Below are 27,000 nucleotides of genomic sequence, written 5' to 3' on the forward strand. Positions count from 1 at the left end.
GAGGAACACCTTGAGCAGAGGCACTAAATGCAGTACGGGACTGAAACAGCGCCTCTTCATGCTCCCGCAAGAACAGTACTTCAAGACTTGGGTTGGGCATGCCTCAAGCCTGTAAATCCTAGCTACTCCATAGGCTCAGAGATACGAGGATCGTGGTTCAAAGCCAGTCTGGGCATGGAAATTCTGTGAAACTCGTATCTCTAATTAACCACCGAAAAGCCAGAATTGGAAGTGTGGCTCAAGTGGTAGAGCGCCACATTTCGAGTGGAAAAAGATAAATGACAGCGAAAGCCCAGTCCCTGAGTTCAAGCGCCGGTCCTGGTACACACACACATACACACACACACACACACACACACAAGCACACACACACATGCACACGCACACACACACATGCACACGCACATGCACACACATGCACACGCATACACACACGCGCGCACACACATGCACACACGCACACACACATATGCACACGCACATGCACACGCACATGCACACACACAGGCACACGCACATGCACACACACAGGCACACGCACATGCACACGCACATGCACACACACATGCACACGCACATGCACACACACATGCACACGCACATGCACACACATGCACACACACGCACACACACATGCACACGCACATGCACACACACGCACACACACATGTACACACCCACATACACACGCACACACACCCATGCACACACGCACACACACATGCACACACACACAGGCACACGCACGCACGCGCGCGGGTTAAAAAAGAAAACTGGAAGAGTCGAAGACTCGGTCAAAAAACCTTGTGAAGCGTCCGTTCCCCGGGCTGTGACGGCGCGCGCTCACACACGGCGGAAAGCCACGAGCTCACGGTCTGGAAACCTCCACCACGAGGGGGCGTGCGCCAGAGCGTGCCTCCGGAAGTCCCGCCTCCCGTTTCCGGCGGCGGAAGGGCCGGAAAGGCCGGAGGTAAGTTCCGGGTTTGGAAGGGAGGCTTGTGCACGTGTGGTACTCGCCTTGGGCCCTGGATCACCGCTGGCCCAGCTGAATTGGGCGTTCAGGCCTCAAGATGAAGGCGGTAAGTGTCCTCAGGACTCGGTTTCCCGCGGTGTGAAGGTTGTTCTGGCTGACACTTGGGGGCGGGATCTCCGCGGGCACGGCCGCCAGGGTCCCGCATCCTTGCTGTCAGTCTTCGCAGATTCTTCGAGACCCTCTTGAGGACGCTATTGCTAGGGATGAGAAGCAGGCCAGCTCTCAGAGACTCGCGACAACTGGGATGAGTCCGTCCCATAAAGGACCAGGAGGTAGAAAGCTACATCTGCCCTCCGATGCTCAGGGAACATTAGGACCAGCCCTGTCTGGGATTTGGATTTCTGAATGTGGGGGCTCCAGCAAGAAAAGTGGGATCTGAAGAGCCAAGTCAGAACTCCCTACAGGTCTTTGACAAGTCATCTCCGTGAGTCTTTGCTTCGTCAGTTACCTGAGAGTAACAGCAATCACTACACTGTTGGAGGTGATTTGTTGGAGATTAATTTTTCTGAGCACAAAAGTATGTCAATGGCATTTATTGTTAAAGACAGCCATTGTTTTGCTCTGAATGTGTAAGGCTACAGGTATTAAACCGTCTTGAATATACCATATACCACAAGGGAGATTTTTAACCTTTTGTTGATCTTAGATCCATTTGAACAGCTGTGGATTCTAATCATAGAAAAACTCTACGCTGAATCATTGATAGTCTGGTACCAGTCTTTAGGACTGAGACCATGGTTTGGTTTTATCTCTTGCAAGATCTGTGGCTGTGCGATATTAAAATCGTGGGATTGGTTGGATTTATAATCAATTCTATTTAGCCTGATTTTTACAATAAGTTTCATTTCTCAATATGTAGTGTTTTTCTTGTTGTTTTCTAGAGGAGGAATAAAAAACAGGTCCCAAGCTTCCGCAAGTTGTTAAAAACTAGTAAAGTCAAACTTGAAAACAAGCTAAAAAATAAGCAATTTAAACAACAAAGCACTCTCAAGAAGTACCGGAAAGAACAGAGGAAACTAAGGCAAGCTGTAAAAGATGCTGTTTCTAAGAAACCCATTCCATTGGAAGACCCAAAGGAAAAACGACCAGGTAATTATGAAAGCATTCACATGCTCTGGTTTCCATAGATCATTCCAAATATTTTCCTAGAAATATACTTGTTAGTAATAAAGTAAGGATGTAAGTCCTATGTACAGTATGAGAAAGCTTTTTCTTAAGAGAATTCATCGTGATAAAGAGCTAACCTTAGTTTGTCTAATGTGCAGTCCTGGAAATGCACTACTTGGTAAATCAGACCTGGAGTAGCCATGTAAATGTATGTTGTGCATTTGGCCAGTGATGCCTCTCCATTCACTGGCAGTTAGGTAGCTAAGGTAAGAAAAGCACTTTTTTCTGGTGCATTCTTTACAGGGTTGCCAAAATGTACTTTCCTTTTTAAATTGTTGACTTTCTTTTTGTAAACTTGGAGTGAAATTGAGCTGTCATTGTCTGAATTATTGTTGTAAAACTATCCAAGAATGCCAGCTACATAAAACAAGAAAAGAATATTACCATTTTGCGTCAGGCTAGTTCTGCAACTTTACTGGTACTTTTACGTTTCATATTTAGTTGTCTGTATCTAGTTATTAAATAACCATTCACCCTTTGCTTTCTATCTCCTTTCTTAATTTTAATATTGATTGACCCCTTGGCAGTGTTATTGTGCCAAGGTCATTTAACTGGAAATGAAAAATCCAAGAACACTTGGGTTTCTCTTTTTTTTTTTTTTTTTTATTAATCATGTGGGCTTGGTTGGTAACTTAATTGTCAGCCACTTTAATCTGTTAAAAGAAATGAAGTAGGTAAATTAGATACTTTAAGTTTTAGAATTTTAACAGGTTGATATGCTAATAGCTTTGTAATGAAAATAAAAGAAAAGAATTTCTTTAGCCTCTAAGTCGAGTCTATCACACAGATGCGAGAGGGAAAAAAAAAGATGGATGCAAATGGTATTGAATCTAGTATGGGAAATTGGTGTTTAGCTTATGGCCTCTTGTCCCATTAAAGTAGAAAGATAGGTCTTTTGGTCATTATTATGAGGTGGGTGATGGGATGTGGGTGTGATGGTAGTCTATGAAGGAGAAACCTGACCCTAGGAAATACATGGATCGCTGCTATGTCTGAAAAATAGAATGGTCACATAAAGTCAGTAGTTCCAGAACTGTTGGCATGGTGCAGTAGTAAAGCATCTGACAAGCATGTGGCTCTGAGTTCAAACTCTAGTAATGCCACCCCCCAAAAAGCAGTTATGTGTATTTAATATCAGTATTTACCTGTCTTATTGCTTCCAGGAAGACCTTTTAAGTCCTGATAGAGAAGACATTAAGATCACTTTGTTTGTAGTTGTATCATCAGCACTTAGAATAGTTTCTGATGTTTAGTTGGCATTCTTTTTTTTTTTAAATAAGTTTTTTTATTGTGAAAATACTGTACAGAGGGGTTACAGTTACATGAGCAAGGTAATGAGTACATTTCTCTTTTTGTTTGTTTTGCTGGTCCTGGGGCTTGAACTCTGGGCTTGGGTACTGTTCCTGAGCTCCGTTTTACTCAAGGCTAGCACTTTACCAATTTAGCCACAGCACCACTTCAGGCTTTTTCTATGATTAATTGGAGATAAGAGTTAAAGGGACTTTCCTGCCCCAGCTGGCTTCAAACTGCCGTCCTCAGATCTCATCCTTCTGAGTAGCTAGATTACAGGTGTGAGCCACTAGTACCTGGCCTTTTTTTTTTTTCCCAGTAAATAATAAAAAGAGATGTAGAAAAAAAATCAAGGGATTGCAGAGAGAGAAGTTAGAATGATCTGTATTTGAGATTTTGTTAGATGTGTCCTAAGTATACAAAGAAAAGTAGTTGAGAAATGGAATGAGAATGGTTGAAGTGTTACCATGCAGTCTAAGTGAAGGAGTTATGACAGAATACATTGGTAAAACATGAAATGGCAAAAGAATTGCAATCTGTTTATTAGCATTGAAGTAACTGAGTGATAGCTGTTCAGAGAGATGAGCACAAACATCTGGAATATAGGCTCAGAAAGGCTAGCTAAAGTGGAATAGAAGTGAAAGTCATTGGAGATAAAGAGTTGGAAGATATAAGTTATTTGTTTTCAAATCAAATGCCGTGAGAGACATTTCTGAGTATGAAGAAACATTTATTTTTGATTGATACTATGATATGGAAATGCTCTTGGTATTTATTTTTAAGAGTCAGAGTTACTAAGATTGTGGCATTTTAATCTAGATCAGTGCATCCCAATCCAGCAAAGAATTTTCATGCCCAACATGTCAGTCGTGTTCCCACTAGGCTAAGGTATCAGATAAACATAAGACTTTTCTATTATAGCCCGTAAAATGCAGAGAGTTCTTATATCTCTAATCAATGTGTCTGATTTTGTTTTTGTGGAACAGTCAAAAGGATTGAGAGGGAAGAGGAAGAAGAAGAAGAAGAAGCCCTTCCCTTAGATATGATGGATGAAGATGACCTACAGTTAATGAAGGATTTAGGACAGAGAGCATCTTTCCTAACAAGAGATCTTTCTTCTAGGTATTATCTCATTTGAGTTATAATCATCCACATCTATGCACTGTCAAAAAGTAGGTTCTGAATTACACTTCTTAGGTGATTAGTTCAGGATGCTCACCCAGACTCAGTGTTTACAAAGAATGAACTCAGATTGATACCAGGTTACTTCCTAAATAAATATCTGAGCAAAATAAGTTGATTTCAGCATACTTATTTTTTTGGTCATGGGGCTTGAACTCTGGGCCTGGGCACTGTCCCTCAGCTCTGCTGCTCAAGGCACTCTACCGCTTGAGCCACAGCACCACTTCCACTTTTCTGGTGGTTTCTTTCCAGTTTTCTGGAGATAAAAGTCTCATGGACTTTCCTGCCCGGGCTGTCTTTGAACTGTGATCCTCAAATCTCAGCCTCCTGAGTAGCTAGGATTACAGGCATTAGCCGCCAGAGCCCGGCTCATTTTTATTTCTTTTGAGAATGAATAGTGAGTTGGCAGAGGATACTATTACATTTGAGCACTGGCAGAACAGTCCACAGTCTTACTTAATTTTTATACCTTGTTAGGTAGTATTTGAATTTCCAGAGGTGGAATTAGTGCTTTCCTGTGATGACAGGGAATGGATATAGAATTTATACTTCGATTTTTTTAGTTCCAAATTCCACAATGTGCTCTAAAGGATTTTTTGGGGAAAAAAAGGCTAATGTCATCTTTACCTCTACACACTGTTCTTCAAAAGGACTCTTATTATGACTTTGACCTTCATTTTACATCTAAAGGAAAAACTAGATGTAGCTTTAGTTTCAGTCTCAGCTGTAGACTTAACACAGTTCATTTGCTATTTGAATGCCTACAACAGATACCTGGATAATTAGCTTTATTTCTAGCCCACAAGACCAGTGCCTATTAGTCTTAAGTGTTAACACCTAGACATAAGTATAAAATATTATTATTTGTGGAATATTTGTGATAGTTTGAAAAAACTTGCAGAAAAACCACAGAGCCTACAAATAGAGAAAGAACTAAAGGGTATCATGAATGTATAAAATATTTATAGTTAATCATACATTTTGTCATTTATTCCATAAAATATATACAAATCTATTATGAAAAGTTGAAATTTGCCAGGCGTGGTGACTCACGCCTGTAATCCTAGCTACTTATGAGGCTGAGATCTGAGGATTCCAGTTCAAAGTCTGCCCAGGCAGGAAAGACTGTGAGACTCTTATCTCCAATAAACTACCAGAAAACCAGAAGTGGCATGGTGGCTCAAGTGGTAGAGCGCTAGCCTTGAGCTAAAGAGCTGAGGGACAGTGCCCAGACCCAGAGTGCAAGCCCTATGACCGACAAAAATGTATCAAAGTTTGTTCATACACTTGGCCATGTGCCATTCAGAGTAAAGAGAAAAACATGAAGATGCAGTATTAAATCATAACTACATAAACTAGCTATACTATAGCTAGTAATAGTAATTTTGTAGCAGTCTCCTATTGTCTAAGACTCTGCTGCTGGGAGCTGGTGGCTCATGCCTGTAATCTTAGCTACTCAGGAGGCTGAGATCTAAGGATCACGGTTCAAAGCCAGCCTGGGCAGGAAAGTCTGAGACTCTTTATCTCCAATAAACCACTAGAAAACCAGAAGTGGCGCTGTGGCTTCAGCAGTAGAGCACTCGCCTTGAGCTGAAGAGCACAAGGACAGTACCCAAGCCCAGAGTTCAAGCCCCACAACCAACAAAAAAATTCTGCTGAAAATTTTGTCATATGAATAATCTTGGCACGAACAGCTCATCTCTAGTGAATCACATGTCTCAGCTAAAACTGATCTCTTACTGTCTGTATTTTTTCACTGTGTGTAATGAGTAATGTAAAATATGTATTGGTCACTGTTCTTTTGTCAGGACAGCTTCTGGTGAACGGGTTGTAGTGGGGTGGAGGGGTGGTAGTTACATCTATAGTACTCTTAACTTCTGCATTGTACATGGGTCAACAGTAGTTTTAAAATAGGTTTTTAAGTACTTAGGTGTACGCATGCACACACATGCAAATGCTAGTTCTGGGACTTGAACCTAGGGCCCAGGCATTGTCCCTGAGCTTTTTTGCTCATGGTTAGTACTCTAACACTTGAGCTACAAGCTCCATTTCTGGCTCTTTTGGTAGTTAATTAGAGATAAGACTCTCTAGGCTTTCCTTCCCTAGGCTAGCTTTAACCATGATCCTCAGATCTCAGACTCCTGAGTAGCAAGGATTACAGCCACAAGCTGCCAGCACTTGCCTTTCAGATACCTTTTAAAACCAATTAAAACCAAAAACAGATTTTTGTTTTCTTGCAGTGAGCCAGTTCATGCCAAGAAACGGAAGAAAGAGCATGTTATAGATAAATATGAAAAAATACCAAGAACTCTGCAAACAGAACCTGAGAAGGAACTGATACACTTGCTTCCTATCAAAGATAAAAGTGGTATCATCCCTCAGACCCGGGAGAAGCCAGGTTAGTCTGTTCATTTGATTTAGTCAACTTGTAGTTCCTCACTAATACTGTGACACGTTTCGTTTCATCATGACTTTTACTTTGACTTTGTACTCATAGCTACAAAATAGGGACAGGTGCAGTTAATCATATTGCAAGCTTGATGACATGGGCTAGAAATAAAGTTGATTATCCAGGTGTCTATTGTACAGTGAGTACAATGGAACCTACAAGGTTTGGGTGATTTTTCTTTTTTCTTTTTTACATCAGTTCTAGGACAAACTCAGGTCCTTACACTTGTGAAGCAGGTGCTCTACCATTTGAGCCGTTCCCCATCCATCTTTGCTTTAGTTATTTTTTTGGTTAGGGTCTTACGTTTTGGCTTTATCCAGCCTATATGGTGATCCTCCTGTCTATGGACTTTGTCTCCCTCATTGCTGGGATTTCAAGCATGCCACCACTACACCTAGCTTATTGAGATGGAAGGTGGTCTCACTAACTTTTTTCCCCCCGGGCTGGCCTCAAACTGCAATCCTTCTGGTTTCCGTCTCACAAGTGCCAAGGATTATGGGCATGCACCATCAAGACAGTCTTAGATAATTTTCTTTTCCAAGAGTATTTTGCCAAATTCTTTTTTTTTTTTTTTTTTCGGTCATGGGGCTTGAACTCTGGGCTTGGGTGCTGTCCCTGCGCTCTACCACTTGAGCCACAGCACCACTTCCGGTTTTCTAGTGGTTTATTGGAGAAAAGAGTCTCACAGACTTTCCTGCCCGGGCTGGCTTTGAACCTTGATCCTCAGATCTCAGCCTCCTGAGTAGCTAGAATTACAGGCGTGAGCCACTGGCACCCGGCTTATTTTGCCAAATTCTGTGGTTTCTGAAGATTGGGCACATTAACTATTTTCAGAAGCAATAGAAATTGATAATTAGCCCCTTGGTTTTTGTTTTTGTTTTTGTTTTTTTGTTGGGGGGGGTCGGTCATGGGGCCAGAACTCTGGGCCTGGGCGCTGTCCTCTCAGCTCTTCAGCTCAAGGCTAACGCTCTACCACTTGAGCCACAGTGCCACTTCAGCTTTTTCTGCTTTTATGGTGCTGAGGAATCGAACTCAGGGCCTCATGCATGGGAGGCAAGCACTCTACCACTGAGCCACCTTTCCAGCCCAGTTTTATTTTTTTTTAATGTTTAGTTGTTAAAAGGAGCTGCCATTTAACAAATTTTATGAATACAATGCATCTTGATCAATGTTACCCCTTACCCATCCCTCCCAAACCACCCCCTCCCTTAATTTTCCTAATTTTGCAGCATATGCATTGAATTCTTGACGGCATTTCCTCCCCACCCCCTTCTTTTCATTCGTCTGCTTCTCTCACCTTAACCCTACCCGACCCCTTTCAAATACCTATTTTTCTGGTTTTTCTTTTGTTGAACTTAGTTTGGCCTTTTTATGGTTATCATAGTTTTAATATGTATATTTTCCAAATAGCTGTTGACATTAACAAAGATGAAGAGGATCAAGAAGAAGAGATGGAAGATAACGAAGGTAATGAAGTGATATCTTTACAATGACTACATTGCTAATTGAGAAGTAACTTTTTTTTTTTTTTTTTGCATAATAGTAAGTAAAACCTGGCATGTCCATTTTGGAGTACTGTTCATTTTCCCACATATGAAATTTTCACTATGTAGAATTTGATATTCTCTTTATTTTACCCATTTACATATTTGCAATATAATGGCACACATGAATTTTAAAATTTATTGTTCTGAATTCCTCCATTCTTTTGAACTCAGAGTCTTATGCTTGCCAGGCAAGTGCTTTACATCTTGAGCTATACTCCAAGTTCTTTTGCTTTTTTTTTTTTTTTTTTAATTTTTTTATTGTAAAGATACTATACAGAGGGTTACAGTTACATGAGTAAGGTAATGAGTACACTTCCTATTGGGCATTGTTACCCCCTCCATTGTTTTCCCCCTTCTATCCCTTCCCCGAGGTTTTTTTTTTTTTAATTGTGATTAAGTGATTACATAATTTCCCAAATTTCACAGTATTGTGGAATAATGATGCTTATTTAAAGTCACAAGTTCATTCTAACTTTCCTGGAGCAAATTGTCTATCACAGTCTATAACATATAACGGTGTACACATATACACCATACATGTGATCAGCAGCATGGGGATATTTAGTAGTGGTTCGACCAGATGAGTGGAAGTTCTTTGTTTCTTAAGTCCTGTTAATTTTGTCGTATCACCTAACATTTTGGATTTAACATCCACTTATCAGGGAGACCGTGTACCGTTTGTCTCTTCGTTCTTGGGTTACCTCGCTCAACATGATTCCTTCTAGCTCCATCCATTTCCCTGCAAATGCCATTATTTTGTCATTTCTTTTTTTTTTTATTTTGTCATTTCTAATGGCTGCATAATATTCCATTGTGTATAGATACCACAATTTTTGGATCCATTCATCTGTGGTGGGGCATGTGAGTTGTTTCCATATCCTAGCTATTGTGAACAGTGTTGCAGTTTCTTTTGCTTTTTAAAAAATTTTTCAGATTGAATCTTAAGTTTTTTGCCCAGGCTAGCTTTGGACTGAAATTCTATTTCTGTTTCTTTAGTAGCTCAGATTATAGTTTGTACCACCATGCCTGGTCCTCTTGATTCCTTTTAATTATAAGAAAAGAACCTAACTATATTGGGCTGGGAAGGTGGCTCAGTGGTAGAGCACTTGCCTTGCATGCTCGAGGCCCTGGGTTCGATTCCTCAGCACCACATAAGCAAAAAGAAAAAAGCCGGAAGTGGCGCTGTGGCTCAAGCGGTAGAGCGCTAGCCTTGAGCTGAAGAGCTGAGGGACAGCGCCCAGGCCCATGAGTTCAAGCCCCATGACCAGACCAAAAAAAAAAAAAAGAACCTAACTATAAATAATGAACCTTTTAGGTGTAAATGACAAAAATGGTTGCATTGTCTGAAGTCCAGATATATGTATGTGTGTGTGTGTATGTGTATGTATGTATATATATTTAAGACATATATATACATATATATATGTGTGTGTATATATATATATATTTAAGCTACAACTCCAGTCCTCTGGTTTTTGTTAGTTTTTTTAAGGTAGAATCTTAACTTCTTTTGCCTTTAACTCTCTGTCCTCCTGCCTCTAACTTTCAAGTACCTATGATTATAGGCTTTTGCTACCATGCCTGACCTTAGTTTAGAATGTGTCATAAAACATGCTTGTTAAATTTTACTTTGACCAGGTAGATGTAAGTGTCCCTGGGATGGTAGATCAACTATTTAACTATTTTCCGTTATCTATCATAGGCTCATTACAAATTATATTTATGCATTTATTACATCTATTCACTCTGAATCTCAAGATAGATATGTTCTCTCTATTTCACAGAGTTGAAAAAAGCAGTATTCTATCCTTGAAGAAAAACCTAATTACCCTTTCCTTAGTTAATATAAATTACTGTGGGTTTATTAGCACAGTAGTTAAGAATATGAACTTTACAGGATTCAAATCCCATTTCTATTAGGTTTATGAAACAGCTTCCTTACTTATGAGTCTAATGATAGTGCCTGTCCTACATGATTGTTTAGAAGATGATATATATTGGCAATATAAGATTCTTAGCTAGAAGCATTATTTTCTACTAAGAAAAGTATTTTATTTACTCATATACCTACATATATATGTATAGATATGTATGTGTGTATAAATAGGTATATATGTTCACATATGAAATTTTCTTGGATGCTTGCAAATGAAGAATATTTAAGAGGGAAACCCTAATCTATTTCAGAGACAGCTGAAGAGCCTATTCGAGAGCTGACTGTAGAAGAACATCTGATTGAGAGAAGGAAGAAACTCCAGGAGAAGAAAATACATATTGCAACCTTGGCTTCTGCCATCCTGTCAGATCCAGAAAGTAATGTAGGTAGTGTGAGTTCTCTCTTAAAGGTGGGGTAAATGCGTAATATATTCAAAGTTTCTTATTGTATGTGAGCATACACAGAAAGGAAAATAACTGACTGTAGTAGCTGGATGAGGGTAAGGGAGTAGACACAATCTTAGCCTAATCCTGATCTGAACTGAGTTTCTTTGTGGATCTTATGAGTGTCACTTAAATTCTGAGTGTAAATTTTCCTCATCTCTGAATGAAGATAATGGATTTATTTTTGGTAACTCTAAAAGTTATCAAAAATTGACACTAAAAAATTCATTGTATTAGGGAAGAGAAATTTATTTGCAAATTTGTTCAACTGATTGTTTTGCTTTGTTTTTGCACAGGGTCCCTCTGTGTAGCTTAGGCTGGTCTCCAACTCCTAATGTTAATGTTCCTTCCTCATCTCCAGTGCTTGGATGTGCTGCCATGCCTGACTAGAATTTTTAATAAGGAACATTCTATATAGAAGTCAGTGGAATTAGTTTAGGGGTATTTTGGAATTAACATTGGATCTTGTATGTAATGGTCAAAATGCTTGTACCATGTAAACTCGGGAAACTCAGAACTGAGTGTGGAGTTGTGAAAGTTACTGTATCCTAGAAGACTCACTGTCTTCAAATAGGTATATTAACATTTTCAAGCTATCTTTAAGTGACATCTGTATATTTGTAACTACTTATAGAATAAAACTGTGGTTACCCTCTAACTTCAGTGTTGATGAGGCGAGCTAGTCTAGAGTTTGGTGTGGTTGACTGTCCTGACTCATCAAGTGAGGACTACTTACTGTACTACATATGGGGCTGTTGTTGCCGCATTACTTGTGATTCTTTTAGTCTTATAAGTGATTTCTTTAACAGATTAAAAAACTGAAAGAACTGCGTTCCATGCTCATGGAACAGGACCCCGATGTAGCTGTTACTGTGAGGAAGCTAGTGATAGTTTCGTTGATGGAGCTGTTTAAGGATATTACCCCTTCATACAAAATCCGGCCTCTCACAGAAGTTGAGAAATCTGCCAAGGTAATGCTAGGTACAATTACTGTAGAAAATATGCTGAAAGTTTTGGAGAGCTAGAGATGGGAAAATAGTGTGGTTTTGCTGTTTTGTCTTGTTTGCTTTTGTTTTTCATTGTTTTTCTCAGTACTGGACACACACATGTATTTTATGCCAGTTTGGGGTTCTCATGTTCTGACTTCTTTAAAATAATCTTTTTGATCTTTTCAGATGCGCAAAGAAACCCATAAGTTACGAGAATTTGAAGAAGGCCTGGTTAGCCAGTATAAATTTTATTTGGAAAATCTGGAGCAAATGGTTAAAGGTATGAAAAACATACTAAAGGTACATTAACGACCCTACTCACAAAGGTAAATTTTGTATTTTGTGTATAGTGTGTGGTGAGGAGTTGAGTCTGAGCTCAGTCTTTGTCTACTATTTACTACTTATATATTAGACAAGTCACTTAATCTTTGTGTTTCTCAGTTTTCCTGTCTGAAAAATGGGGAGATAACTAGCACTTATCTTATTGAATTACTATGAAAAGTAATTCAGTTTAGAAATATAAAGCACTTAGAACTGTGTCTAACATTTATGTTTCAGTTATTAATAGTAGTGTTAACTGTAGTTATTATTTATATATTTTTTCTTGATTTGTGGTGTGGGGATTGAATTTAGGACCTTGTGAGTGCTAGACAAGCAGTGTACCACTGAGCTACAGTTGCAACCCTCAGAGCTTTGTGTAGATTGACACTGAACAAAAAATTGAAAATAGCATGCTGTATACATCATTTAAAAAATTGTAGTCCTGCTGGGCGCTGGTGGCTCACGTCTGTAATCCTAGCTACTCAGGAGGCTGAGATCTGAGGATCGCGGTTCAAAGCCAGCCCGGGCAGGAGAGACCGTGAGACTCCTATCTCCAATAAACCACCACAAAACCGGAAGTGGCGCTGTAGCTCAAGTGGTAGAGCGCTCGCCTTGAGCTGAAGAGCTGAGGGACAGCACCCAGGCCCAGAGTTCAAGCCCCACGACCGACAAAAAAAAAAAAAAAATTGTAGTCCCACCCCACACAAAGTGTTGAAATTTATTTTAACAGTAAATTATATATGTGTATATCTGCAAATTGTCATTTCAACATACAATTTATTTTCAAGATTAATGAAAGGTTCTACCTTCTTATTGTTTTGGTCCAAAGTTCAAACTCTCAGTTGCTAATGGTCTCTGTATGTAATCATGACAGGTATAGGCCTTTTCTAAACAGGCTGAGCTAACATGAAGTCTGTTTTTTTTGGGTAGCTTTTGTTTAAGATATGCATTTACTTTAAAAAGAAAGCTAATTAGTTTTAAGAGTTAACCAGTGAATAAAGTGAGGAAGTACATTCGTCTTTTCCTTAGACTGGAAGCAAAGGAAGCTGAAGAAAAGTAACGTGGTGTCCTTAAAGGCTTACAGAGGACTTGCAGAAGTGGCCGTGAAGAGTCTGTGTGAGCTGTTGGTGGCACTGCCTCACTTTAACTTCCACAACAACATCATCGTGTTGATTGTCCCTCTCATGAATGATACCTCAAAATCGGTGAGTTATTCTTGTACACTGCATGAGCTCTCCCCACCTCCACCCCCCCATTCTTTTGGTTCTGTTAGTAAAATAGTATCCATTTGTTAAACACTGTCTCTTTTAGAAAATTCTTGGCCTTTTCTTCCGGTTCGAAGAAGAGGAAGTTTGTGTCCTGGAGAACATGAGGCAGTGTCTGCAGACAGTTCTGATTGTCCTGAGTGTGGTGGGGGAGGTGTTATTCCTGGGGCAGTGGTGAAGACCAGGAGTGCCTTCCACACCCCACTGGGCGAGAACTGCCCCCTTATCTATCTGACCTTCAGTATGAGAAGGGGAAGCTTGGGAACATTGGTTTAGTGTAACATTTTATTTTTCAGATATCTGAAATGTGTTGTGAGGCTGTAAAGAAACTTTTTAAACAAGATAAATTAGGTCAAGCTTCTCTTGGTGTAATTAAAGTGATTTCTGGCTTTGTGAAGGGCAGAAATTATGATGTTAGGCCAGAGGTAAGCCTTTCTTTTCTTACTCTGCATCCGTCTTTAAATTACAAGGTTAATTTTCAGTGTTTAGTAATTTATTCCTAAAGAAAGTATAAAAAAATGCAAAGTGAAAGTATTCAACCTCAGTAAATGTAAGCCCTTAATATTGGTGTGTTAACGGCCTTCCAAGCTGTGTGTCTGTGCAGATGTGTTCTTATACTATGAAGACTATTCTGACCCATGTGGGGATCTGTCTTCTTTGGGTTCGGTCATGGGCCTGAACTCTGGGCCTGGGCGCTGTCCCTCAGCTCTTCAGCTCAAGGCTATAGCGCTCTACCACTTAAGCCACAGCACCACTTCCGGCTTTTTTCTTTTTGCTTATGTGGTGCTGAGGAATCGAACCAAGGGCTTCATGCATGCAAGGCAAGCGCTCTACCATTGAGCCTCTTCCCCAGTCCCAGGATCTGTCTTCTTTGTAATGTCCATCAGACTATTTTACTGTGAATATATAGAACCCTCTAAAGGGCATCTGAGTTACTTCTAGATTTTTGCTGTTGGAGAAAACATTTTGGCCATATTATTTTTTCATATTCTGTGAGTTATACTTCTGAACTGTAATGCTGGATCTAACAGAAATCTCACTTAAGAACATGAGAGAGGGGGCTGGGAAGGTGGCTCAGTGATAGAGTGCCTGTCTTGCATGCATGAGGGCCTGGGTTCGGTTCCTCGGCACCACGTAAGCAGAAAAAGCTGGGAAGTGGTGCTGTGGCTCAAGGGTAGAGCGTTAGCCTTGAGCTGAAGATCCTGAGGGACAGTACACAGGCCCAGAGTTCAGGCCCCACGACCGGCCGGGGGGGGGGGGGGGGGGGGGGAGGAGAGCAGGGGGCTCTAGAGAGAGGCCAGGCACTGGCCTGCAGTCGGCTGAGATCTGAGGATTGCAGTTTGAAGCCAGCAGGGGCAGGAAAGTCTGAGACTTTTTTATTTTCTTTGTCTTTCTCCTTTTTTGTACTGGGGATTGAACCCAGCATGTCGTACTTGCTAGGCAAGTGCTTTGCCACTGAGCCACATCCCAGTCCGGTGAGACTCTTATCTCTAGTACATTACAAAAATGTAAGAAGTGGAGCTATGTCTCAAGTGGTAAAGCACTAAAAAAGGAAGCTCTCAGGGGCAGTATGCAGGCCCTGAGTTCAAGCCCCAAGATTGGCACAAAACAAAAACGAAACTTGAGAGAAAGTGCCAAATTGTTTTCTAAAACATTTTTATCACTTACATTCCTATTAGGGATATGAGTATCATTTCCCTTGTGTATCTTACTATTTACTCTATCGTCTTTACACATACATTGCGTGTTTATTTTTATATATTTATTAGTAAGGTTCTACTCCCTTCAGTTCAAGTACTACTTATTTGAACTTTACTTGTTTATATTATTTGCCAGATTTTCTCATCAAGTATTTATCTTTCTTAATGACCTCTTATAATTTTTTTTTTTTTTTGGGTCCGGTCGTGGGGCCTGAACTCTGGGCTTGGGCGCTGTCCCTCAGTTCTTCAGCTCAAGGCTAGTGCTCTACCACTTGAGCCATAGCGCCACTTCCGGCTTTTTTCTTTTTGCTTATGTGGTGCTGGGGAATTGAACCCAGGGCCTCATGCATGCAAGGCAACTGCTCTACCACTGAGCCACCTTCCCAGCCCCAGCTCTTATAATTTTTAAAATATTTAATTTCAGTAAATTTGGTATGTGCCAGGTACTACTCTAGGTTCTAGGGATAAAATATCAAAAGATCAAAACTGTCTGTAGTCTATACTACAAAATAAGGATATTAAACCTTTGTGACACAATTTTTTTTCTTAGTTAAGCTGTTTTCTGATCTTACCTGCAAGTAGTGTTTGTTCTTCCTTATATACTCCTGAAACAACAAAGTTTTTTGTAGTTAGCAAATGACTAATGTTCTTTTATAGACATAAATAACTGAATATGACTGGCAGAAGGATATTGGTACTTCGTATAAAAGATGTTTCAAAGTGGTTTCGTATGAATGAAGAAATAATGTTGTAAAATGTTAATCTTTCTATAGAGTTTTTAAAGTCAGTATAAGTATTAAGTTATGTATTTGTATTCTTTCAATATTAGATGTTAAAAACATTTTTGTGCCTAAGAATTAAAGAAGTGGAAGTAAAAAAAGACACAGAGGACATAAATAAACCAAAAAAGTTCATGACTTTCAAGGAAAAAAGAAAGACTCTATCAAGAATGCAAAGAAAGGTTGGATTTAGTTTCTTTTTCTTTTAAGTATTGTTTTATTTGATCTTAGATGAAAACCATAGTTTAGGCATAGGTAAATAATAGTTAAGGAGAAAGGAATTACTGTTTTTGGTGGGGGGGGGGAGGGAAGGCAGTGTCTTACTCCTCATAATCCTCATAATCCTCCCACCTTAGCCTTCCTAGAGCTGTGATAATAGTATGTGCTACTACACCTGGCTTTAAATCATAGTAAAATCTGGTGGCACATGCCTATAGCCCTAGCTACTCAGTTCCCCAGGAGTTTGAGGCCAGATTCTGAGACTGTCTCAGAAAAGAAACACATTTTGAAATCTAACATTTAGAAATTTTTATTTTTCCCAGTTAATGTAATATCTATGATAGTTCATAGGAAATAGAAGTAGGTGAAGAGATATTTTGGTCATGTAGGCTTTTGTCCTTTGCCTTCTTAGATCAATTTAGAATCATGGTACAGACTTGTTTCTTTTAACAGAAAGGATGCATTCATGTCAGTTTCTGTTAAATTGAATCACATTTTTGGTGTTTGTTTTTAACTGGTTGGAATTCTAGTCTGTTATTAATCCTGGGTTGAAATTCCAGACTGAGACTTTAGAAACATTGTTTTTAGAAATGGGGTGCAGAGTGCCTACCCCATACAGTCATTTTATGGTTTAAATGAAGTGAAGTAGGACTGGAAAGAGGGCTCAAGTGATTGAGCACTTGGCAAGTGCAAGGCCCGGTGTTCAAACCCCCATAACATCAAAGAATAGGTGAGGATATGTATATGAAACACATAGAGTTCATTACCCTTGGCAAGCTTCATAAACATTGTTACCACCACTGTCATGGTAATAACATTAGTGTAGTGATTATTTCCCAAAGCACTTATAAACCATTTATTAGGATTACAAAGTTGCCTATAATAACAAAACAGAAAACAACTTCCAGATACAGCCATCTCCAAATGAGTCTGATAATATATATATCTGGTTTCATATATATAGGACTGGGCACGTTGGTACATTCCTGTAAATTCCAGCCACTTAGAAGGTGGAAATGACAACATAATTTGAGGCCAACCCAGGAAAAGATTAGCAAGACCCTATTTCAAAGAGTAAGTTCTATGTATTATGATAGTTCACACCTGTAATCCTAGCTAGGATTACATAGGAATTCCTAGGTAGGAAAGGAAGGAGTTCTAGGCTGTCATGGGCAAAAAGCACAAAATAGCTAAAGCAAAAGTGGGTGGGGCCATGGCTTAAATGGTAGAGGTGCTTTCCTGGTACTCAGCAGGAAAAAACTTGAGCACCAACAAAAAAGAAAAAAATTGGTGCAAGAGTAGAAATCCCCTTTTTGGTTTCTCTACAGTCTGATTCTACCTTTTTCCCAAAAGGCAATCAGGGCTTACATTTGCATTCACAGATTACCTGTTTTCTGATTGTTTTATAAGTTGATCTTCCTCTGCTTTGTTCACTCAGTGGTATGTTCACTTTTCCCCTTCTACTTCAGTGGAAGAAAGCAGAAGAGAAACTAGAGCGAGAGCTTCGGGAGGCAGAAGCATCAGAAAGTACTGAGAAGAAACTTAAACTGGTAGGCAGTTTCCATTCTGGTTGCTTTCTAGGTGTTGTGTTAGATGATGATTTTAAATAGAGATTCATTGTGTGTATAATTTTGATTTAATATTATGTGGCATAGATACAAGACAGGATGATGTGGTTGGTGCTGGTTTTATGAAATCACAAGATACTTTTTATTATGTTTTCCTTAATGTTCCAAAGATTGAATTGGGAGGAATGGGAAAAAAGATTTAGTGTTGAAAATTGAAGTTATGCCACCTCAGTGAACTCAAACCTGATGCTGTCTGTTTCCTCTGCCAGCACACAGAGACTTTGAATATTGTATTTGTAACCTACTTCAGAATACTGAAGAAGGCCCGACGGTCACCTCTTCTACCCGCAGTTCTGGAAGGTCTTGCCAAGTAAGGGCTTTGTAGGTCAATACCTTTCAGATTCTTCCTAAATTCAGAAGATCAAAGTAACCATGAATTTTAACAATGGTAACTAGTGTGTCATCTTTCTTTTTCCCTCTCTCCTCCTCATCCTTCTAATTAGTCCTATACTTAGAATCGTGTTCTATGTATGTGCACTTATATGTATGTATTTATCTACAAGTACATTTTTGGGTCTAGTTTTCACAAATGAAACACAGTATCTGGTTTTTGAGCTTGCCTTATCTTGGTCAAAATGATGACCTCCCATTCCATCCATTTTCCTGCAAATGGCATGATTTCATTTTTCTTTATGGCTATGTAATAGTCCATGGTGTGTGTTCCATATTTTCTTTATTCATTCATCTGTTCAGCCCCTTAGCTATGGTGAGCAGCTCTGAACAAACATGGCTATGCAGGTGTCTTCCTTGTATATTGATTTACGCTCCTTTGAATATGTAAACAGTAGTAGTATGGAAGGGCCATAGGGAAGATCTAGTTTTAGTCTTTTGAGGAACCTCCATACTGACTTTTCCATAATGGTTGCATTAGTTTATAGTCTTATCAGTGTATGAGGATTCCCCTCTCCCCATCTTCATCAGCACATTTGTTTTCTTGATGGCTGCCATTCTGACTGGGTAAGATAGAACCTTATGTATTGTGCAAACAAACCACTGAGCTACATACACTCCCTGTTCTAGATCCAGCTTCTTGCAAATAGCATAAATCTCTTTCTCTCTTGTATGCTCCTTTTTCCTAGAAGCTGAGGCTGCTGGCCCCTTTATGACTTAAGATGACTATTAGAAACATAATGGGCTTTGCTCAGAGAAGTTGTTTATTCTTAGTAATTTCTTTATCAGGACAAAAGTATTTTTAAAACATTTTAATTTATTGCTTAGTAGTCATATATCCCTATCAAGTAAAATGTCCAACAATGTGTGAATTATTTAAAAAAGCAATCTGAAATTTATAAAAAGTATTAATAACCTCTATTAACTAAGTTATTTTGTTTGCTTCTAGGTTTGCTCATCTTATAAATGTGGAGTTTTTTGATGATTTGTTAGTAGTTCTTCACACACTCATTGAGTCTGGTGTAAGTTACTATTAACATATATAAATGATGATTATCAGTCTTTTTGTTTTGTTTTTGGCTGTACTGGGGTTGGAACTCAAGAGTTTCACACTTGGTAGGCAGGTGCTCTAAGTTTCTGCCACATCTCCAGCCATTTTTTCTGTGGTTGTTTTTGAGCTAGGATCTCATTCATTGCTTGGGCTGGCCAGAATTGAGATCCACCTATTCATACTTTTCACCAAAGCTAGTATGACACGCTTATCACACCACACACCCAGCTTTTTCTGTTAAGATGGGGTCTTGAAAACTTTTTGCCTACTTGTTCTTATCTCTGCTTTCTGATTAGCTAAGAACTGTAATCCTTCTGAATTACAGTCCTTCTGATCTCTGCTTCCTGATTAGCTAAGACTATCTATAAGCCACTAGCCCCTGGTTAATTATCATTCTTCATTTTTTTTTTAAGGACTTAAGCTATCAAGAAAGTCTTCACTGTGTCCAGACTGCATTTCATATTCTTTCTGGACAAGGTAAAATAGGATTTTTTTAATGCATTTTAAAAATTGTTATTGTAAAGGTGATGTACAGAGGGTTAGCAGTTACATAAATCAGATAAATAGTACATTTCTTTTTAAACAATGTCACCTCTTCTCTCATGCTCTCCCAGTTTTTTCCTTCTTGTCCCCACCCACAAGTTGCATAGTTCATTTTCAACATAGTGTCTAGTTTAATCACTGCTGCATTTTTTCACCCTGTCCCATTCTTTGCTTCCCCTTCCCCTTCCAAAAATAGATAAATGAACAAACAAGATAAAAGGAAAAGAAAACAAGACAGCAACAAAGAAAAAAGAACTCTTTGTTACCATTTCCTGGAGTTAATTTCAATAAATATCATTTTATATGATCAGATGCACATTACGCTTTTTGTATTCTTCTAAGAATATCCTCCTTTGGTCTCACTGTGTGAGAATGCTTAGAGACCTGTATGATTTATTGTGTCCCAGTGTATTTTTTTTAAACCATCCATTGTGTTTACTTGTAGATTTATATGCACATTCTAGTTACCACAAATGAGAGAAACCATGCATTCTATTTTTCTTTGGGTCTGGCTTACTTTAATATAATTTTTGAAATCTTTGCATTTCCTTACTTAATGATACAATATCATTCTTTCTGATTCCATATCTTTGCTATGGTAAATAATGCTGCAGTGAACATGCTTGTGCGGTAGCTTTAGTATGGCCTTGTTTGTGATCTATTGATTAAATGCCCAAGAGTGGAATTGCTCTACGTTTAGTCTTTTGAGAAACTTCCATAGTGCTAAAATATTTTCTTAATCAACTTTTTTTTGCTTTGTCTTTGAAGCCTATAACTTAGGTAATTATGTTTATTTTCATTTCAAAGGTGATGTTTTAAATATTGATCCAATGAAATTCTACACACATCTGTACAAAACACTGTTCAAGTTACATGCAGGTATGTATACTTAATGTTTCCATAATGCATATATTTATCTTCCATGAATGTTATGCCTAGAAAAATAGGCAATGAGAAATGGGAACTGGTATATAAAATACTGGACATATTAAATGACAGGCATCTATCTGTATTTCACCTTACATAAGACTTGGAGAGTGAGTTCTTGGAGTTGACTGGGAATTTAGTAAATATAGCCCACCATATCTCTGAGCAGCACATCACTAGTATATTGGTTAGGAAAATGGGTTGGTTTTCTACTGGAGTTCAAGGAAGTTGCATATGAAGAAGCAGCAAGAAAAGCCCTGAAGGATGTGTGTGGTATTTTAGGTGCAACCAACGAAGGTGTTGAGATTGTTCTCCAGTGCCTGGATGTCATGCTTACCAAGCGCAGAAAGCAAGTGTCCCAGCAGCGAGCCCTGGCCTTCATCAAGCGCCTCTGCACACTTGCTCTTCAGGTTCTTCCAAACTCAAGCATTGGCATTTTAGCCACTGCCAGAACATTAATGCATGTAAGTAGTGATTCAGTGGAGAGTTGAGTTCTTAGGGTGTAGTGGCATTTTGTTGACATACACACATAAACACTTTTTTTTTTTTTTAAAGCAGAAACTCTGTGTCTCTGCCTCCTTCTCTCCTTCCCTCAGTGTGGTATTGGTGATTGAACCTAGGGTCTCACACATTTGAGACACACCTCAGGACTATTTTTGTGTTTGAGACACTGGCTGGCCTGACACACGAGGTATTCCTTCCTCTGCAGCACAGTAGCTGGGATTATAGGCATACACACCTATGCTTAGCCATCCTTTGTATCTTAATGATTAAGATGTGACCTACTTTATCTCTTAAAGTGAATTTAGTTGTTTGTTAAACTATCACTGATACAGTTCTTACTTCATACCTGTGGCTGTTATAATAACTGTTTTACAAACCTTAATTCACCTAGTGTTTCTTTTTTTTTGTGTGTGGGGGTCCGGTCGTGGGGCCTGAACTCTGGGCCTGGGCCTGGGCGCTGTCCCTCAGCTCTTCAGCTCAAGGCTAGCACTGTACCACTTGAGCCACAGTGCCACTTTCCGGCTTTTTTCTTTTTGCTTATGTGGTGCTGAGGAATCGATCCCAGGGCCTTATGCGTGCAAGGCAAGTGCTCTACCACTGAGCTACCTTCCCAGCCCCTCACCTAATGTTTCTAACATAGCTACTCATATTGTTTCCATTTTACACATGGGGAAAGAGGTCTATAAGTAACAGTGCGTGTAACAGAAAGTGGAACTCAGATTTGGGTAGTCTGGCTTTTCTGTTCTTTTGTTATTCTCTTGGGGGTATCAGTTATTTTCATTAACAAAGTTGTCATTATTGCTATTACAAGTGATGTCATGAATATCTTCATACATGTATTGGCTGTATATTTTACAAGAAAGATTCCAAGACTACGAGAAAGATACCTAGAGTAGGTTTGGAGGGAAGAAAATAATATTCTGGTTTAAAGACAATTAATTCATTTCTAAACAAGGAATTTTTTCTTTTTGATAAAGTTAAATTATTTTTTATTAAAAGTAGATGTTATGTCCCTTATTATAACCATTTAAATGAGATGCAAGTATAGACTAATAACATCCTTCAAATTAATGTGATAATTTTGCAGACTTTCCCGAAAGCAGACCTGTTGCTGGATAGTGACTCTCAGGGAAGTGGAGTGTTCCTCCCAGAGCTAGATGAGCCGGAGTACTGTAATGCACAGAACACGGCCCTATGGGAGCTGCATGCGCTGCGGGTGAGGGCGACCCTTCGTTCTTGCAATCCGTGTGTTTGCGCTTTTGTCTCATAGTTATGTTTGCCAAGGTCCTTCTGTGTTGGAGTGTCTTTTTTGGAATTCTGATTTAGTATTGGTACATTTTACTTTGACATTTGTGAACACTGGAAAGTGTTGTGATGCTTGTTGACTCTTCTTGACACTATTCAGAGTATAAAGGGGATTGCTGGGGGGGCATTTGTTTTGTATGGAAGGAGACTGCCATAAGCCATCTCAAGTGGCATTGGCTGAATCCTGTAGTGTAAGACAGCATTCGAATGAGCATAGAGGGAAGCAGGAGCATTGGGCAACCTGTTGTCAATGTTTTTCACTCAAATACAAATTGGTTTTTGTTTGTGCTTTTTATACTATAAAGCAAGACTTAAGCTGTATTACTGTTCACTTGGCCATCAAACACATTTGGGTTTTAATCTTGTAAGCAAAGTTAATATTCTGTGTGTAACTGCATAGTTCAAATGAGTTCCATATATAGGCATCTCTAAAATCTGATATACTTTACTAAAGAAAGTGTTTACTGTAGTTGGTGTTTTCTAAAGTACTGAATTGTGCACGACCTTGTACCGCTTCCTCCTCAGAGGCATTACCATCCCATAGTGCAAAGGTTTGCAGCCCACCTCATCGCTGGAGCCCCTTCGGAGGGCTCTGAAGCACTCAAACCAGAGTTGAGCCGAAGGTAATATTTAGCAAGTTCTATGTTGTTATTTTTATATTATTATCATTATTATTGACTTTACCCAGAACCTTGCCTCGTTCTAAATCAGGTAGATATAGCACAGTTGTAGAATACTTATCTGTTGTTTATCAGCAGGTTCAAAGTCATCAGCTTGATTCTCAGCACCACAGGAATAAAACCCTAGGAAGTACTGGATTATGAATGTACCAGATTATAAACTATAGAATACATGTGGGCATCTACATTTTGTTTGACTTCATATTCCTGAATTTTACTATGGAATAAATATGATGGCTGTAATTTTATTAAGTTTGGTTTAGGTAATCACTGAAAACTACTTTTTTTTTTTTTTAATGCCAGTCCTGGGGCTTGGGTTCTGTTCCTCAGCTTTTTTGTTCAAATCTAGCACTCTAACATTTGAACCACAGTTCCACTTCTGGCTTTCTGGTGGTTAATTGGAGATAAAAGTCTCATGGACTTTTGTGTCTGGGCTGGCTTTAAGATATGATCCTCCAATTTCAATCCTGGGTAGCTAGGATTACAAGTATGAGCCCCTGGCACCCGACTTTTTTGTGTGTTTTTTTTCCTTTTTATAATAAGTTTTATATATTAGAGAGACATCAAAAGAATAGGAAAGTAAATTCCTGTATGAAAATACCACACAGACCTGAGGCCACCCCTGGTGAGCTTCATTTCTTCCCTTTTTTAAAAAATGGTCCTGTTAGTAGCAAAAGGAAAAAAATAGGATGATAGAAAAGAGGTGCAAAAAACTGGGAGAAAATGAGGGAGTAGGTGACACTGTTCAAAAAGAAATGTAGTCATTACCTGACTTATGTAATTGCAACCCCTCTGTACATCACCTTTCCAATAAGAAAAAGATAGAGAATGAGAGAGGAAGAGAAGGAGAGAGGGAAGATGCCATTGAACCTAGCCACACTGAAGGGCAGCAGCTTCTCTCCATGGCCAGGCAGGAGAACCCACCTTGGCTCTACAAGAAGCTCGCTGGGTAATTCCTATATCCCACGTTACATTCTTCCACTTTTTTTTTTTTTTGAAATTTTCAAAAGTTGCAAAGGTAGCTGTTCCCTGTCTCTACTCCTCAGCCCTCTCTTTCAGAAAGGGAGAAAACACTATCATTCTAATTTGCAATAGCCAGTTTTGGGCATGCTTTTATTACTACTCCTATATATCCCTCCTGTCCCTTTCTTCTTACAGTACTGACTTTGAACTAAGGAACTCATGTTTGAGATGCAAGTACTCAGCACTTGCGCTACACCTGCAGCCTGTGTTTGCCTTTTTTATAGCAGTTTTCCTTTTCTGGATGATGATGAGGAATGGGTTTATCCCAAAGATTTGCTCTTTTGGGGACTGGAGCTTAGAGCGTGAGTCTAGTCACAGCCCCTATCTGCCTGGGCAAATGTGAGCTAACTCCAGATCATGAAATATTCACTAGTATGCCACGAATATAGGCATATCCTCTGTCTTGAATTACTTCTTGTTTTTCATCGAGACTCCTAGCTGATCAGTTGAATGGTGTTTGAAGCCCATGGAAACTGACTCCATGCTTCATTCCTCCAGCTCCAGTGACCTTAGACTTGGGTGTTTATCATTCACATAACTATAGTTGAGTTGGGATTTTTGTTTGGTGTTTCTCTGTAGCTTTCTCTTTGGGCTGTAGACCTTCATTTCTAAATGTAATTGGATTTAATAGCATAGTTGAATTGCAGAGGAACATAAGATATATTTCAAGTGAGTTAATTGGTTCTGTTTCATTTTTTTGGCTATACTCTATCTTAAATTTAACAGATAAGATTTTCCTACAATTCTTACTTGTGATTGTAGATCTGCAGTTGAACTTTTTGAGGCTTATAGTATGGCAACAATGACATTCAATCCTCCTGTTGAGTCTTCATACTCCAAAAAGAAGGTATGTGATACTTTTCATTTTTTTAAAAGAAGAAAAAAAAACTACACTAGGATGTCTCAGTAACTTTACTGCTTGCTTGCTTTATCATGCTTGATTGGTAGATGGTAGGATGGAAGTTTGAGGTTAGGGTTCTACAGAAGTGGTCTATACATTGTATAAAGTATGACCAAGACCTGACACACATTGCTCATGACTGCATTTCACCAGTTGATACTAGCTCTTGCTCACAGTTTACTTTTAACTTATGGTATTTTAACCTTTTTTCAGGATAAGGTTTTACAAGGGACTCCATTTTTGAATGAAGATTTAAATCAGCTAATCAAAAAATACTGCAATGAACTTCCTGCTCCCTCCTCTTTGGACTTCACCAAATATTTGAAAACATCACTCCAGTAGTACAAAAAAGCAGCAGCAGTGGATTTTTTTTGTATATGTGTACTTGTGTATAAGCAGCTCTTAAGTGGTTAACTTGGGGCTTTTTCATTTTATATGAGGAAAACTTCCTACGAAGGATGCCGTTTCCAGGGACAGGGCTGGGCCCCACGTGTGAAATATTTCACTGAGAGAATTGAAAACCTGTTTTTACTCCAGTTTTGGATGTCTGTTTCTTAATGAAGTGTTTCTTTTGTGTGTGTCAGTATGGAGCTTGAACTCAGGACCTGTGTGCTCAATCCCTGAGCTCAAGACTAGCATTCTTAGCACTTGAGCCACAGTTTCACTTTTGGGTTTTTGCTGGTTATTGGAGGTAAGAGTCTCACAGAATTACCTGCCTGGGCTGTCATCCTCAGATCTCAAGATTCTGAGTAGCTATGATTACAGGCGTGAGCCTCTAGCACCTGACCAATGATAGCTTTTAAAAAAAAATTGTTTTTTTTGCCAGTCCTGGACCTTGAACCCTGGGCCTGGGTTGGGTGCTGGTTCTAAGCTCCTTTTGCTCAAGGCTAGCACTCTACCTTTTGAGCAACAGCACCACTTCTGGCTTTTTCTGTGATTAATTGCAGATAAGAATCTGCCAGGCCTGTCTTTGAACTGATAGCCTCAGATCTCAGCCTCCTGAGTAACTAGGATTACAAACTACTGGTGCCTGGCTTTTTTATTGTTACTATAAAGGTGATGGATGATAGCTTTTTACAACTTAATGTACATGTTGTAATTTTGTTTTTTACATCTTTGGGGAGGCTGGATATGTTGGTGCGTGCCTATAATCCCAGCAGAGGCATGAGGATCAGAAGTTAAATGCCAGATTGCGGTAGAGAGCCAGACCCTGTTTCCAAAAACCTCACAAATAAAAAAGAAAGAGAAAGAGAGAGAGGGAGGGAGGGAGGAAGGAAGGAAGGAAGGAAGGAAGGAAGGAAGGAAGGAAGGAAGGAAGGAAGGAAGGAAGGAAGGAAGGAAGGAAGGAAAAAGAAAAGAAAATATTTTTAGGAACTAGGGCTATAGTTTAGTTGAAATCCCTGGGTTTCATCCCAAGCACCACATACAAAAAGTCTGTGGGCTACATCTTACTGAAATTATTATATTAAAATTAGAATGTAGAGCACAAAACAAATCATGACTGACATGATTTTTCCCCCCTTTAGCTACTCTACAAATATATACTTTAAAAAAAACCAATCTAAATTTGAGCAAATCTATTATTACACTATTCTTGAGAAAACAATAGCTTACAATTGGAATCATGTGATTGGCTCTTGTTGAACTAACCTAATTTGGCCTTTTAGAAAAAGAAGTGATTATTATGGCTCCTTTCAAGGAAAGTGTGAATGTGGTTCTAGCATTTAA

The 27,000-nt window shown here is 39.1% G+C and overlaps 1 protein-coding gene across 1 annotated transcript; it reads left to right on the forward strand.

Annotated features, from left to right (window-relative positions):
- The first annotated feature begins 963 nt into the window (after window positions 1-963).
- Window positions 964-25,905, forward strand: Noc3l (NOC3 like DNA replication regulator). The gene is made up of 21 exons (XM_042689611.1): window positions 964-1,079; window positions 1,915-2,122; window positions 4,477-4,612; window positions 6,913-7,070; window positions 8,532-8,588; window positions 10,856-10,986; window positions 11,857-12,018; window positions 12,223-12,316; window positions 13,387-13,562; window positions 13,919-14,047; window positions 16,152-16,283; window positions 17,790-17,870; window positions 18,158-18,258; window positions 19,288-19,360; window positions 19,803-19,866; window positions 20,740-20,811; window positions 21,142-21,323; window positions 22,451-22,579; window positions 23,194-23,291; window positions 25,134-25,218; window positions 25,486-25,905. The coding sequence occupies exons 1-21, from the start codon at window positions 1,071-1,073 to the stop codon at window positions 25,612-25,614; spliced, it is 2,406 nt and encodes an 801-aa protein (XP_042545545.1). The 5' UTR covers window positions 964-1,070; the 3' UTR covers window positions 25,615-25,905.
- The last annotated feature ends 1,095 nt before the right edge of the window (window positions 25,906-27,000 follow it).

Source organism: Dipodomys spectabilis, unplaced genomic scaffold (genome assembly GCF_019054845.1).
Source record: "Dipodomys spectabilis isolate Male_0828 unplaced genomic scaffold, ASM1905484v1 ptg000125l, whole genome shotgun sequence".
Taxonomy (NCBI): domain Eukaryota; kingdom Metazoa; phylum Chordata; class Mammalia; order Rodentia; family Heteromyidae; genus Dipodomys; species Dipodomys spectabilis.